The sequence below is a fragment of the Sapajus apella genome, unplaced genomic scaffold (genome assembly GCF_009761245.1).
Source record: "Sapajus apella isolate SASKATOON/1434 unplaced genomic scaffold, GSC_monkey_1.0 scaffold178, whole genome shotgun sequence".
In the NCBI taxonomy this organism is placed as follows: Eukaryota; Metazoa; Chordata; class Mammalia; order Primates; family Cebidae; genus Sapajus; species Sapajus apella.
Window position 1 is genome coordinate 757,896 of NW_022437118.1, and position 15,256 is coordinate 773,151.

At 48.3% G+C, this 15,256-nt stretch overlaps 1 protein-coding gene across 1 annotated transcript in view; it reads left to right on the forward strand.

The window, feature by feature from the left end:
* Positions 1-3,976: 3,976 nt before the first annotated feature.
* The window catches only part of ITGB5 (integrin subunit beta 5), a 126,101-nt gene continuing 114,821 nt past the window's right edge, over positions 3,977-15,256 (forward strand). The window contains exon 1 of the mRNA XM_032268306.1: positions 3,977-4,704. Coding sequence (XP_032124197.1) covers positions 4,635-4,704 — 70 coding nt within the window. The 5' untranslated portion in view covers positions 3,977-4,634. The remainder of the gene's footprint in view (positions 4,705-15,256) is intronic.

The window sequence follows — 15,256 nt, forward strand, 5'->3', positions numbered from 1 at the left end:
ACTCCTGGCCTCCAGCAATCATCCTGTCCCTGCCTCCCAAAGCTCTGGGATTACAGGCATGAGCCACTGCAAAAGGCTTTATTCCTTTATAAGGCTGATAACAGTCCACTGTATGTATCTACTACATCCTGTCTTCTGTTCATCAGTTGATGGACACTTGGATAGTTTCCACCTTTTAGCTATTGTGAATAATGCTGCTATGAACCCTGTGTATGGATATCTGTTTGAGTCCCTGCTTTCAATTTTTTGCAGTATATACCCAGAGCTGGAGTTGTTGGATCATATGATAAGTCTATATTTAATTATTGAACTCATCATAGTTTAAGACGAACAATAAGAAACAAAATTTCTCTGAGTTATCCATGCTCAAACCCATAGTCAAACTGATTCAAAACCAGTAACCTCCTTGGAGTCCAGAAGCTTAGCAGTGATCAGACATGGAATGTTCCAGAAGTAGCCACAAAGGAAACTGTTCCAGTGGCTGTGGGGAAGTTTTGCCTTGAGATGAGCAATCAGTGCCTGGTGAATTTAATAAATAGAGAAAGTCAAAGCATTGGAAGGGCATCTCCACTCTCCAGCTTAATTAAAAAAAGAAGAAGAAGAGATAAGAAAAAAGGCATAAACCAGAAAGTAAAAGCTCAGATGTATTAGAAAAGGCATCTCCAAACCAGTTTTAAGATGTTGGAGGCTGGATCACTCAGGACTTAGAGCTTATGGCAGGTCTGGGCAAGTAAGGGGCTCAGTGAACCACCTGGTAATGTAGGAGCGGGACCGGTAACTGTCAGGTCTCCGTATGCAAGCCTGGAGCCTGAAAGTCTGAAGTCCTGCCTGCCTCGGCTGATCTGATTGGGCTGATTGGCTGATCGTCTCCCACCCACCGCCTGCAGTTCACCATTGTCCCTGATCTCCCAGCGGAGCTTCCTGGGACAAGCCCTTCACCCAACCCTGCCATCTTAACTGTTCTTATGATAATGTGAACACCTCTCACCCATCTGCCATCTTAACTGCCTTACCCCCACCCGCCATCGTAACTGAACTTGTGGTCATGTATGCTCCTTGCGCCTACCCCCACCACTGTAACTGATCTTACTCTGCAACACCCCTGACCCCCAAAAGACTACCCCAACCTATAAAGCCAATTCCCACCTTACCCCCTTCGCCTGTCCTTTCTCAGATTCGGCCCACTTGCACCCAAGCGAGAAATAAAACAGCCTTGTTGCCCACACAAAGCCTGTTTGGAAGATCTCTTTATTAAATGTATTTAATATTCAGTACGATTGGATGCAAATAACAGTAAGAATGGAAGCAGGGGCAGGTTTGATCGCAAGAAGTTTCCAGGTGCAGTTTAGGTAAGTGGCGGTCTGTATTGTGTCTGAGTCGGAGACAGATCAAATATTTCAAGAGTCTGTAAAACACCATGGTTGGAGTAAGGAAGGTTACACACAGAGGATCTGCTCCAAAGGGCTTAGGCTTAAAGAGTGCTGGACAAATGCTAATTTTTATGGTAGTTATTAATGCAATTTACCCAGTTTCCAGGACTCCACTCTCCTTCCACCTAATCTATCCTACACACCCCTGCCAGACAAATCTTTTAAAATCACCACTTGGGACACAACATCTCATAGCTCAAGCTCTTTCAGGGCTTTGATTGACTGACTGATTGAGACACAGTCTTGCCCCGGCAGGAGTGCAGTGGCTCAATCTTGGCTTACTGCAACTTCCACCTCCTGGGTTCAAGTGATTCACAGGCCCCAGCCTCCAGAGTAGCTGGGATTACAAGCACCAGCCACCATACCCAGCTAATTTTTGTATTTTTAGCAGGGACAGGGTTTTACCATGTTTGGCCAGGCTTGTCTCGAACTTTGGCCTCAAGCTATCTCCCAAAGTGCTAGAATTAGAGGAATGAGCCACATACTGCTGGCCCCTTTATTTATAATCATTGCCTCGAAAACTGGGATAAGAGTAGCTCCAAGGCCACTGACCTGAGGGGCAGGTAGCTCCAAGATAACAACAGGGCAGTTCCTGTAAAATGTTTAGGGACAAGCATTTTCCATCAAAACAAACATGAGGATATTAAAGAATATGTCAACCCAATATATCTGAGGCTGGTCTCAGTAAATTTAGAAAGTTTATTTTGCCAAGGTTAAGGATGTGCCAATAATGGGAAGTCCTGATATGTGCCCAAGATGATTGGGGGGAACAGTTTGCTTTTATACATTTTAGGCAGACACGAGATATCAATCAATATATGTAAGATGTACATTGGTTTGGTTTTGTAAGACAGGACAACATGAAGTGGGAGCTTCCAGGTTAGAAGCAGATAAGAGACAAAAGGTTGCATTCTTTTGAGTCCTGGATCAGCTTTCCACTGAATAATTTAATCTGGCTCAGTGAATCTGTATTTTTACACAAACAATAGGGAAGAGGGAGCAATCCGATATTCTTTTGTCTCAGGTGAGCCTCAGAGGGATGGCTTTGAGTTCTGTCTGTCCTTTGTCCACAAGGACTTCCTGTAGGCAAATTGTGAGGGAGGTATGTAGCTTCTTAACTTTGTAGCTATCTTATTGAGGAGTAGAATGGGAGGCAGGTTTGCCTGACATGGTTCCCAGCTTGACTTTTCTCCTGGTTTAGTGATTTTGGGGCCCCAAGATTTATTTTCCTTTCACAAATACTATAAAGGCGCTTGCTATGGACTGCTGCATCTTTGCCCCCAGACACACTATACTGTACTTCAAGAAGTTTACATCCTCAGGAATTGAGGCACCACCTTGTTAGAGTTTGGAAGGAGGTGACAAATAAAGGTTAACTAACATCCAAACTCCTTAAGCTGGGCAGTTAGGACAGTTTTCCACTGGGCCCTCCAAGCCATTCTCCCACCTGGTCCCTGACCTGCAAAGGTGAGACCCCTTTATTCTTTAGCCCTTACTGCTTCAGTTTTTGCCAAGCCATGCTGCACTTTTGAACAAGGCATCCCAGCTGTCACTTCCTCCAGTAGTTAACCCTTCTGTCCCTCTGTTTCCTCAACTGGATAACAGTAGGGTTTGTAGGGGGGATGAAATAAGTTAATATGGGTAAAGCACTTAAAACAGCACCTGGCTGGCAGCGAGCTCTCTGTACTTCGTAGGTATTCTGTAATCTTCCCCTACCTTCTCTCTCTCTGGACTATAAACCACTTGCTGTAGCCAAGCCAAGCCCAAGGGATCCTTTGCAGCACCAGCTCAGGAAGACCCACCCCACTCCTTATTGGCCAATTCAGACCCAGCTCATATGTAAATGGTAAGATGAAAGCCTGAGGACATACTTTTGAGCCTGTTTGATCACGGAAACTGACACGTTATCAGTAAGGAAAACGAAGTATAGCGGCATATTGGCCAGTCTCAAACCCTTGAAAGGTGCAAATGTTAAAAAGTGAAAAGGGGCTGGGCGAGGTGGCTCACGCCTATCACCTCAGCACTTTTGGAGGCAGACACAGGAAGACTGCTTGGACCCAGGAGTTCGAGATCAGCCTGGGCAACACGACGAGACCCCCATCTCTACAAAACATGTAAAAATTGTCCGGGTGTGGTGGTGCTCGCCTGTAGTCCCAGATACTCAGGAGGCTAAGGCAGAGGTTCCCTTGAGCCCAGAAGTCCAGGCTGCAGTGAGCCGAGATTGGGCCATTGCACCCCAGCCTGAGTGAGAGCGAGATGCCGTTAAAAAAAAAAAAAGAAAAAGGTGAAACGTAGGTTTTACCTGTGCCTCCACGCCCCACTGTACCCTCCCTTGCCCATCCAGAAGTCGCCTTGCGGTTCCACGCACGGGCGTCTACGTCCCACCTCGGGCGAGGGCCGCCGTCCGTGCGGCTTTGGGAGGAGGAGTGGCCCCGGCCCGACCCGAGTACCTGCTCTCCCCCTCGCAGTCTAGCAACCGTCTTTGGCCCAAGTAATCTCGGCTCGCCTAATGCGGCGTGCCCCGCCCCTTCCCGTGGCGACGGGCGGCTAAGCAACCGGATCGGGCTCTACTCAGTGTTTTCGAGCTCCCCACGCCCCCAGTGAGCCGCAAGCGACTTCCACCTGGGCCAGTCCGGCCTCCGCGTCCCGGGCCGGTCCCCGCACAGGGCGGAGCTGGCCCGGCCCGGAGCTCGCCCCGCCCCGCCTCGCCGTAAGCTGACCGTGTGGCGGCCGGGCGGGGGCCTGGCAGGGGAGAGAAGGGGAGGAGAAAGGAGAGGAGGAAAGTGGAGCCTGGCGGGCCGGAGGGAGGAAAGGAAGGGGCGGAGGCGAAGCGCAGAGTGTGCCGGCGCGCGGGGGAGCCTCGGCGCGGGGCGCGTCTAGGAGCCCAAGTCGCGGCCGCGGAGCCGAGCCAGCCCCTCCCTGCCCGGAGCCGCCCGCCGGGGCCGTCCCGAGCGGCGACACCCCAGGCGTCCCGGCCCGCCAGCCAGGGCAGCCGAGGCCCCGGGACTCGGCCGTGAGCGCTGCAGGAGGGATGGTGGCGGCGGGGCGCGGGCCAGTGCGGGCGCCGTGAGCCGGAGCTGCGCGCGGGGCATGCGGCTGCGGCCCCCGGCCCTCGGCCCCCGCGCTCCGGCCCCCGCCCCGGCCCCGGCCGCCCGCCCCCGCGGAGTGCAGCGCCCGCGCCGCCGCTGAGGCAGGCGCCCCACCATGCCGCGGGCCCCGGCGCCGCTGTACGCCTGCCTCCTGGGGCTCTGCGCGCTCCTGCCCCGGCTCGCAGGTAAGCCGCGCCGCCCGCGGAGCCCAAAGAAACTTTGTCGCGCACACAGCAGCGGGCGGGCGTCTCTGAGGGGCGGGGAGCGCAGGCGGTGCCGGAGGGCGGAGGGCGCCCTCGGGGCATTCCCTGGTGGGCCAGTCGCTCGGGGACAGCCCCGCGGGGCTCTCCCGAACTGCGTGCGCCACCCCCCGCGCGCAGCCCCGCCGGGCTGTCGGGAGTCGCCTGTCCCCTCCCGGGCTGAGGAGGAGCTTCCCTTCCTGTGTAAACAGCCTGGCCGGTCTGCTGACCTAGCCCGCCAGCGCCCGCGCCCAGGGCACGGGGAGGACCGCCACCAGCCCTGACTTAGGGCCCGGGCTCTCCGTTCGCGGGCACAAAGCGACCCTTGTGGCCGGCCGGGGACAGGCGGGCTGCCGGGGAGGGGCGGGGGAGGGGATGCTGCTGGTGCCCGGTTCCCGGGGAAGCAAGGGAGGCTCGAAGCCCCCGCCAAAGCCCGGGCCACCTCCGCTCCGGAGGGCTCGTCGCCTGAAACGCGGGGGCACAGGGCCCAGTTCGAATCCTGGAGTTCGCTGCGCCTAGACCAGCCCCCTCCCCGCCTGCTTCCTCCTCACCCTCACCCACGCCACCGCAAACCCAAGGGGGGACCAGCGTTCCAAACCACTGCCCCACCTGGGACTTTATCATATTCCTTCTGCCCGACTTTCTCCCGCGATTTGCACACACCCCGAGCCTCACGCTCCCCTAAGTGTGGTGGATTCTGGAGCAGAGGTCAGGGGCTGTGGAGATTGCCTTAGCCCGACGCTGCCGTGGGCTGGCGTCTGTGCGAGGATCCCTCGGTTACCTGCTCTTAGTTTTCGGAGTTGGGAGAGGACCAGACGTGGCAGTTCGGAGGCCCTCGAGGAAGGATGCACTTGTTTGGGATGCGGACTTTCTCCTTTCCTTTAGGAAATAAGAGTGCTCTATTCACTTTCCAGCCGGAGATACTCGATTGCTCTTGTGAGCCAAGTGGTTGCTTGGCTGCCCGAGGGGAGGAATGTTGCCCCAGGCTGTCTCATTTACTTGAAGGCAGTGGAAGTTTAGGTTTAATAGTGGAGGAGGGGTCTGAGTAAACAAAAAATTCGTTCAGACCCTAATTAAAACGTAATATTGTAGCGAGGTTTTTGTTTTTTGTTTTAAATGGGAAAATAATAACTCCAGAGCTTGGAGTAGATGCGTGGATTCCAAACACCCATCCGGCAGCCAGTGCCCATCATGGATATTTTCATGGGTCCCTAGGGAAAGCGAAGAGAAGGGAGAAGTATCCCGCATCACACAGGAATGTATTGTTGTCAACACTCCCCTGCTCCACAAGGACTTTCCTTTAGTTTGAAAGTAGGCACTTTTTCTTTTTTGGGGGGAAAATGTTCCTTTAATACTTTTTAGTGATAATAGACAGATTTTAATTTTGGCAAAATAAGAAAATCTGGCAATCCTATGTTAAGCTCCCCTTCTCTTTTTCTGCTTCTTTTGTTTTGTTTTTAAATCTTAGTTTTCTTTGAAAATCAGAAGTTTAGAAACTGCCAAAGGAGATGGCTTCTAAGTTACTCTCCAGCTTGATATTCTGTAATTCTGATAAACAGAATTATAATAATTTCCAGTTGCAAATTTTTTTTTTTTTTTTGAGTCAGAGTTTCACTCTGGTAGCCCAGTCTGTAGTGCATTGGTGCCATCTCGGCTCACTGCAACCTCCACCTCTCAGGTTCAAGCGATTCTCCTGCCTTAGTCTCTGGAGTAGCAGGGATTACAGGCACCACCACCATGCCTGGCTAATTTTTGTATTTTTAGTAAAGTCAGGGTTTTACCAGTTTGGCCCGGCAGGTCTTGAACTCCTGGCTTCAGGTGATCTGCCTGCCTTGGTCCCCCAAAGTGCTGGGATTAAAAGCATGAGCCACCATGCCAGGCTGCAAATAATTTTTAAAAATACATTATTTTCCACTTGCTTCATGCTTTCTCTTTTTCAAAGTTCACATCTTCACAGTGATGTCCATTTTCTCACCTGGACTCAGGAAGGAAGTGACCTTGCCCTTCCCCTGTACTTGGATCAGGAGTGGTGAACCAGGGACAATGTTGGTCCAGTACCCTTTGTCCTACCTGACTCAGCTTGGGGAGGAGAAAAGCACTGAGCATGGTGGTTCATTTGCACTCTTTCGGGTTCTCTTTTCCCGTTGCTCATCTCTCTTTTATTTTTTTATTTTTTTTATTTTTTGAGACGGAGTTTTGCTCTTGTTGCCCAAGCTGGAGTGCAATGGCGCCATCTCAGCTCACCGCAACCTCTGTCTCCCAGATTCAAGTGATTCTTCTGCCTCAGCCTCCTGAGTCGTTGGGATTACAGGCATGCGCCACCACACCCGGTTAATTTTGTATTTTTAGAAGAGACTACCTTTATTCATGTTAGTCAGGCTGGTCTCAAACTCAGGTGACCCGCCTGCCTTGGCCTCCCGAAGTGCTGGGATTACAGGTGAGAGCCACCACATCCAGCCTCCGCCCATTTCTTTGACCACCGGTTTTGATGGTGGTGGTGGAGCAAGCCATGGCCTCCAGAACTTGCTGCTTACCTCTTAAGGCCCTGAAGCTTCTCAGGGTTAGCAGAGGCTGACTCACATCTGTGTGATTTCTCCTAGTTTCTCAGTGTTGCTGAATTAACTTCAACATTCTGGTATTTTTTTTTTTTTCTTCCCTCCGCTTCTTTTCTCCTTGAAGCACTACAGGTACTTTATTCAGAGTGCGTTTCTGTCTTGCTACTAGGAACATGATTTGAAAGAAAAAAACTTACTGAGAAAAGAAAGGTGACCCTCAAGGCCATGCCTGCCTTGGTGTCCCTGGACCAGTGGCTGAGTGGCTTTCTCTGTTACTCTAACCACCCTTTCATCTCAGTATGGATTTCCAACAGGAAACTGACCTTAGGTTTCAGGGACTCATTTCAAACAAGTCCCTGGCCGGCTGACAACCCCTTCCCGACCTCACCAAGTGTTATCTCCTGCTCTCTCTATTAACTTATGGCCAAGAGACTGCAGACCGAACCCTAGGACATGGTCATCCCACAAAACCAGGGCTCTCACTGAGGTGAGGCTTTTCCACGCTGCCTTTGCTAAGACAGAGAGGAGCACCGTCTTGATTCTGCAACACCACTGGAATTATGTGTGCTGTCACATTCATTTCTTTTTAAAAAGCAATCAAATGTTCTTCTAGTGAATGCTCTGCACATCCTAAGAAAGCTCTTTGTTTTATTTAGTGGACTCTTGTTGGCAGCACCCTTCCCCTCCCCCTCACCCCCTACCACATTTCCTGTGGTCTGTGATGGGGTTGTTGGAATCTGGCTGTGTCTGCAGCTCTCTGTAGGTAACCACGCACTGGTTTAGAGCTGACAGGACAATGAAATGCAAACAGCGCGTCATTGGTCTGCAGACTGCTGTTTATCCTATGGATTTACATTTTAACTCCATCATCCTTGAGTTGGGGGAGCTTTTTATAAAGGGGATTGAGGCAGAAGAGGGCAGGGCCTAATTAGCTCTAATTAGTATTCCCCGCCTGCTTGTTCTCCATGCTTATTTAGCTACTGAGGCAACGGGGAATTAAAATATCTAAGTAGTTTGGCAAAAGGCCCTTTGTGCCTGTGTGCCCTGGTAACTACTTTTTCTTCTTCAGCCTGGCCATGGAAATATTCTGAGATGCTTTAACGATATCAGTAATGTAGAACAATTACATGCTACTTAATAATAGGGCCCCTTTCACATGGCAGTGTGCAGCTGGGTTAATGGGATAGGGTCTCTTTTCACAGGTATTTCCAGTTGGCCGGAGCTGAGGGCCTTGGAGAGCTGACTGCCATGGTTTGTTTTCCTTCTTTCCGGTTGGAATGGGATTAATGGCCTCTATAAATGTAAAGGAACGCTTTATTTAGAGGCGTCCATTTGTTTCTGAGCTTCTTGCTTCCGTTGAATGCAGGGTTTGCTTCCCGGGGCCGCTTGGTGGAAAGTTTGTTCCAAGACAGGCTTGATTCATCCCCTAAGGCTGATGCTTTGAAGGCACTGCAGGGTAGCCTGCCCTCTCTTTAAGGGATTCCCTCCCCAACTCCAGCCAGACGTTTTCAGAGCTAGTTGTCTCTTGCAGAGCTGGGATCTACTTCTGCAACTTGTTCCCTTTAGCTACTCTCAGCTCCCACTCAGAGTGATCCTGAGATCCAACTCAAGTCGGATCATGTCTCTCTGCTTAAAACCTTCGAATGGCTTCCCAGAGTCCTGCCAGGCTCCATGAACTCTCCCCCGACTTCCATGACCTTCCTTCCATGCATCCCAGAAAGTTTCCTTCACCACTTTCCCTTCGCATCCTTTGCTCTAGCAGCATGGGCCTCCCACTGTCCTTACAGCATGCCAGCCATGCTCCCACTGCAGCCCTTCTCCCTGCCTGGAATACTCTCCAAGATAGCTGCATGACTGGCTTCCTCCACCTTGCAAACCTTTTCTTAGCGTCTCCTGCTCAGCCAAGTTTTCTCTGGCCACTCCCAGCTACAGCTGCAGCCTCTTCCCTATATCCCACGTTCCTTTTATCTCTTTTCCTCCTTTAATTAGGTGCATCACCACCTAATGTAACTACATGTCTTATTCACTGTCTATTTCTCCTAAGTAGAATTCTCCCTGAGCCAGGATGTGAGCTCAGTGAATAAGGGAGTCTTGTTAGGTTTATTCACCTCTGTATCCTCCACTCCTAGAACAGTGCCAGACACATATTTGTTGAATGAATAACGGATGAACCTGAGTCTGGTAATTGGGAGGTGAAGACGGGATGCATCCCATCCTCAATTCCCTGTTGCCTTCTACAGCTAGCATTGAAGTCAGGGACTATGAATGTGGCATCTTAGGAAGAAACATCCTGGGAAAAAGAAATTCTGTCAGAATATGTCAGGATTTTTTCTTGTTTTTGATGGAGTCTCGGTCTGTCGCCCAGGTTGGAGTGCATTGGGGCGATTTCTGCTCACCACAACCTCCTCCTCCCAGGTTCAAGCGATTCTCCTGCCTCAGCCTCCCAAGTAGCTGGGATTACAGGCATGCACCACTGTGCCTGGCTAATTTTTGTATTTCTAGTAGAGACGGGGTTTCGCCGTGTTGGCCAGGCTAGTCTTGAATTCCTCAGGTGATCTGCCCGCCTCGGCTTCCCAAAGTGCTGGGATTACAGGCATGAGCCACCATGGCCGGTCTTATGTGAGGATTTTTTAAGCTGGTGTGGAGGCCATTTGGTCCACTCCCTGAATTGTTTGCATGAGGAAGCCGAAGTTTACTTGAGGAGGTGATTTGCCCTAGGTCATACAACCAACAAGGACAGAACAATTCCTTGGATCTTTTATGCCCAGGATTTCCCTGCATCCCTGGGTAGAGTAGAACTATCTCCTCCTCCTCCTGCTCTCATAGCCCATTCCATTAGAGAGACTAGGGACTGCAGCTGATCTGTCTCACCTGCTACCTGGTGAATTGCCCTGGTCTCATTTACCTGTGTCGCTGACACAGCCACGATGCTTAGTCCTCAATTGATCCCTCCTCTCCTCCAAGGATTTTAATGGCCTTAGAAAAACTTTATTTAAAATATTTTGGCTAGGTGCGGTGGCTCACACCTGTAATTCTAGCACTTTGGGAGGCCGATGCAGGTGGATTTCCTGAAGTCAGGAGTTCGAGACCACCCTGGCCAACATGGAGAAATCCAGTCTCTACAAAAAATATAAAAATTAGCTGGGCATGGTGGCATGTGCCTGTAATCCCAACTACTCAGGAAGCTGAGACAGGAGGATCACTTGAACCTTGGAGGCCAAGGTGGCAGTAAGCTGAGATCACACCATTGTACTCCAACCTGGGCAACAGATAGAGACTCTGTTTCCAAAATAAATAAATAAATAAATAAATAAATCTCTGTATATATGTACTTCTTTTTTTTTTTCTTTCTTTCTTTCTTGTTTTTTTTTTTTTTGTTTGTTTGTTTGTTTGTTTTTTTGTTGTTGAGATGGAGTCTCACTCTGTTGCCCAGGCTGGAGTACAATGATGTGATCTGGACTCACTGCAACCTCTGCCTCCTGGGTTCAATCGGTGCTCATGCCTCAGTCTTCCAAGTAGCTGAGATACAGGCATGTGCCACCATGCCTGGCTAATTTTTTGTATTTTTAGTAGAGATGGGGTTTCATCATGTAGGCCAAGCTGGTCTTAAACTCCTGACCTCAGATGATCTGCCTGCCTCAACCTCCCAAAGTCCTGGGATTATAGACATGAGCCACTGTGCTTGGTGTCTCTCTTATTTATATATATTTTTTAGAAAGACAGAATCTTGCTCTGTCACCCAGGCTGGAGTGCATTGTCATGATCGTGGCCCACTGCAGCTTTAACTCCTGGCCTCAGTTGATCCTCCCACCTGGTCCTTGCAAAGTGTTGGGATTACAGAAGTGAGCTAGTGTGCCTGGCCCTAAAAATAAAAGCTTTCTAAAAATTTAGAACAGTTTTAGATTTCCAGAAAAATTGAGAAGATAGTGCCATGAGTTTCCATCTACCTCACACCCAGTTTTGCCTATTATTAATAGCTTACGTTAGTATGGTACCTTTATTACAATTAATGAACCATGTTGACATATTATTATTAACTAAAGTCCATCAGTTTAGATTTCCTTAGTGTTTACCTAAGTCTTTTTTCTGTTCTGGGATCCCATCCAAGATACCACAAAACACTGAGTTGTCATGTCACTTTGGATTCCTATGGCTATGACAGTTTCTCAGTCTTTTCCTTGTTTTTTTTATGGAAAAACAAGGAAAGTACTGGTCAGATATTTTGTAGATCATCCCCCTCTTGGCATTTGTCCGATGTTTCTTCCCATGATTAGACAGAATTTGGAAGAAGAGCATAGAGGTAATCAATTGCCTTTTTAAAAAATTACCCTTTTGATAGGTAATATATTCCCATAATTTTTAAAAAGTATAACTCAAAGTAAGAAGCCTCTCTTCTTTCTTGTTGCCCTTCAGTGCAGGATATTTCTGTGACCCCCTTTCCTAAACAGACTATTCCTATATAATTCCCATTATAAAGCCAATAAGCTTTCTTATGTATCCTGAGGGTTTCTATGCATATGTTACAAATATCCCTCTTCCATTTTTATTCAAAGGCAGCACAAAACACAGTATGGATCTTGCTTTTTATTTTTAACTTAGCTTCATATCAATACAGAGAGCATGCTCATTTTTTCTTTACAGCTGTATAGTACTCCATTGTATGAATCGCTGTTTTAAAAATAGAAGTCAGATCTGTAAGGCTGGTATTGTTGAGTGTTGCACAGATATCTGATGTTCATAAAGGCAGTCTAGGATGAGAACTGCTGGGATAGAACCTTTCTAGAGCATTTTTGCATTTCATGATAACATGTAGACATATGGCTGTTTAGTTGCAAGAGTCTATACTGGGACTCTTTTGTCCGTAGTGTGACAAAATGTGAGGGCCTGATTCAGGGTGTGGGGAGAAGCATGCCAGGGCATTGCCAACTTCAAGGCAGAAAGGCCATTCTAGCTTCTGTATTCGCTTCTGTTATCCCACTGAATATTCTGGATCAGGAAATGCCAATTGCAGGTATATGTCTGTTTTAGTAGTAGTTGTCTGATCTTGGACCTCTGGGGTGTACAGAAGTGGGGAGAGGCTGAATGGAAGGAGGCCAACTAGGAGGCAATGGCAGGAATTTAGACCAGAGGGCCTGGCTTGGGCTGTTGGGGCTGGAGGTTGCAGACAGGAAGGGTTGGCTTAGGATAAACATTTCTTGCATCTTGAAGGAATGACCGACCGGACGTGGTGGCTCCCTGGATGAGTGATAAACACAGGGGTGAGTCAGTAAATTTCAGAAGAACATATTTTTAGATTATAGTTTGCAGTAAACCTTGGGCTTCAGAGACATTAAGCAAAAGAGATACAGGGAGTTGCCACTGAACTGAGAATAGTCACTATGCAGACAGCAACGAAGATGAGATGTGGCCATCGTCTGGGCTGCTAGTTCCTGTTTGCATGACCTGGACCTAACACTCTGACATTTGTGAACTCCGGCTGTTTAGTTTTTTATTCATCGCTTCCTTCCTTTTGAAAATGCTTATTGGTGCTGAGTGACTCATCCAGCAAAGTCCAAACTCTGAAATATTAATAGGTGGAGAGAGGAAAGATGCCAAGGGTGTGAGTCTGGCACTACACCTATCAGCATACAGCCTGTGGTTTTGGATCTTGGAGTACCTGTCTGGTACCTGTACCTGGCGCACTGAATTCCTGGACATCAAGGGCTGGTGGATCATTCACCTGTGCATCTCTAGCATCCCCCAGTCCAGTGCTGAGCATTTAGGGTTTGTTGAATGCAGAGTTTCCTGGATTTGAATCACTAAGTGAGCCAAGTGTGGTAGCTCATGCCTGTAATCCTAGCACTTTGAGAGGCTCAGGCAGGAGGATCACTTGCGCCCAGGAGTTTGAAAGCAGACTGGGCAACATGGCAAGACTTTGTCTCCACCAAAAATTAAAAAAAAAAAATTTAGCCAGGTGTGGTAGTGTGTACCTGCAGTCCCAGCTACTTGGGAGGCTGAGGTGGGAAGATCACTTGAGGCCAGGAGTTTGAGGCTACAGTGATAGCACTACTGCACTTCCAGCCTGGGCAGCAGAGCCAAACCCTGTCTCAAACAAACAAGAAATCAAAAAAAGAAAGCTTACTGAGTGAGTGAATTCATTTAAAATTAGAAGGTTATCAGCACAGACAGGTCCAGCTTCCCAGTAGGTTATATTCAGACCTTCTTGGTCCACATTTGGCCCTGGGATGGCTTTTCCTCTTGAAGTAAGATGAGGCACGGTGGGTGCGTCCCAGCAGCACCAGAGCCTCCTGCTGCAGGCCTCCCTGGGTGAGGTTAATGAGGATGAGGAGGCCGAGGGTTCAGGCTTAGGGCTGGTGGAAACCTTTGTTCTCACCCCCTGTGGGCTCTCAAAGCTTCTCTTCCTTTCTTCCTAGTCTCTCAGGTTCTGGCTGTTTCTCCCTCCCTTCTGTCCCAGCCACCATCCTTATCTCAATTGGTATTTCTTCTAAAGTCCCTGGGGTGACATGGTAAAGCTTCCTTCCCACCACCACCACCTCCTGCACCCACCCCTCTCCCAGTCAGCAATTATGCCATTTGCAATTTCTGTGAGTTTTTGCTGCTAGTGACAAAGGAGAGGCAGGGAGTTAAAATTAGCAAATTAGGGAAATGTTCCAGTTGCAAGACATTGGTTTTTTTTTTTTTTTTTAAACCCCTATTTTGGCACTTCTTCTCTTTTACTTTTTAAATGTTTCTTTTCTTTTTCCAGCTTTATGGAGGTATGGTTGACAAATAAAAATTGTATATATTTGATATGATGTTTTACTATATGTACACATTTGCAGTAATTACTACAATCCAGCTAATTCACATATTCTTCACCGCCCATAGTTACCTTTTTGTGTGTGTGGTGAGAGTGTTTAAGATCTACTCTCTTAGCAATTCTCAAGTATACAATGCATTGTTATTAACAGTAGTCACCATTCTGCATCATAGATCTCCAGAACTTATTTATTCTCTCTGACTGAAACTTTGTACCCTTTAACCATCTGCCCTTTCTCCATCTCACCCCTACCAGCGATGGCAACCACCATTTTACCCTCTGTTTCTCTGAGTTCAACTTTTTTTGACTCCACATATAAATGACATAATGCAGTATGTCTTTCTGTGCCTGACTTAATAGTCTTCTCCAGGTTCATCCTGGAATGATTTTCTGCATTTTTTTAAGGCTGAATAGATTCCATTGTATGTATATACCACTTTTTAAAAATATCACATTTTCTTCACCTGTCTGTTGATTCCATGTCTTGGCTGTTATGAATAGTGCTGCAAGTAACATGGGGGTGCAGGCATGTCTTTGACACACTGATTTCATTTTCTTTGGCTCTATACCCAGAAGTGGAATTGCGGAAACACACAGTAGTTCTAGTTTAGGGAATCTCCATACTGTTTTCCCTAATAGCTGTACTGATTTACATTCCTACCAACAGTGTACAAAGTTCCCCGGTTCCCTTTTATCCACATTCTTGCTAGCACTGGCAATCTTTTGTCTTTTTGTTTTTTGGGGGGAAAAAAAAAAAGAATCTTGCTCTGTCGCCCAGGCTGGAGGGCAGTGGTGCCATCTTGGCTCACTACAACCTCCGCCTCCCAGGTTCAAGTGATTGTCCTGCCTCAGCCTCTGGAGTAGCTGGAATTACAGGCGTGTACCACGATGCCTGGCTATTTTTAAATTTAATTTAATTTAATTTTTTTAGTAGAGATGGGGTTTCACCATGTTAGCCAGGCTGGTCTTGAACTCCTGACCTCATGTGGTCTACCCGCCTCAGTGTCCCAAAGTGCTGGGATTACAGGTGTGAGCCACTGTGTCTGGCCTGTCTTTTTTTTTTTTTTTTTTTTTTGGGGGGGTGTTTCGCTTTGTTTCCCCGGCTGGAGTGCAATGGTGCAATCTCGGCTCACCGCAACCTCCG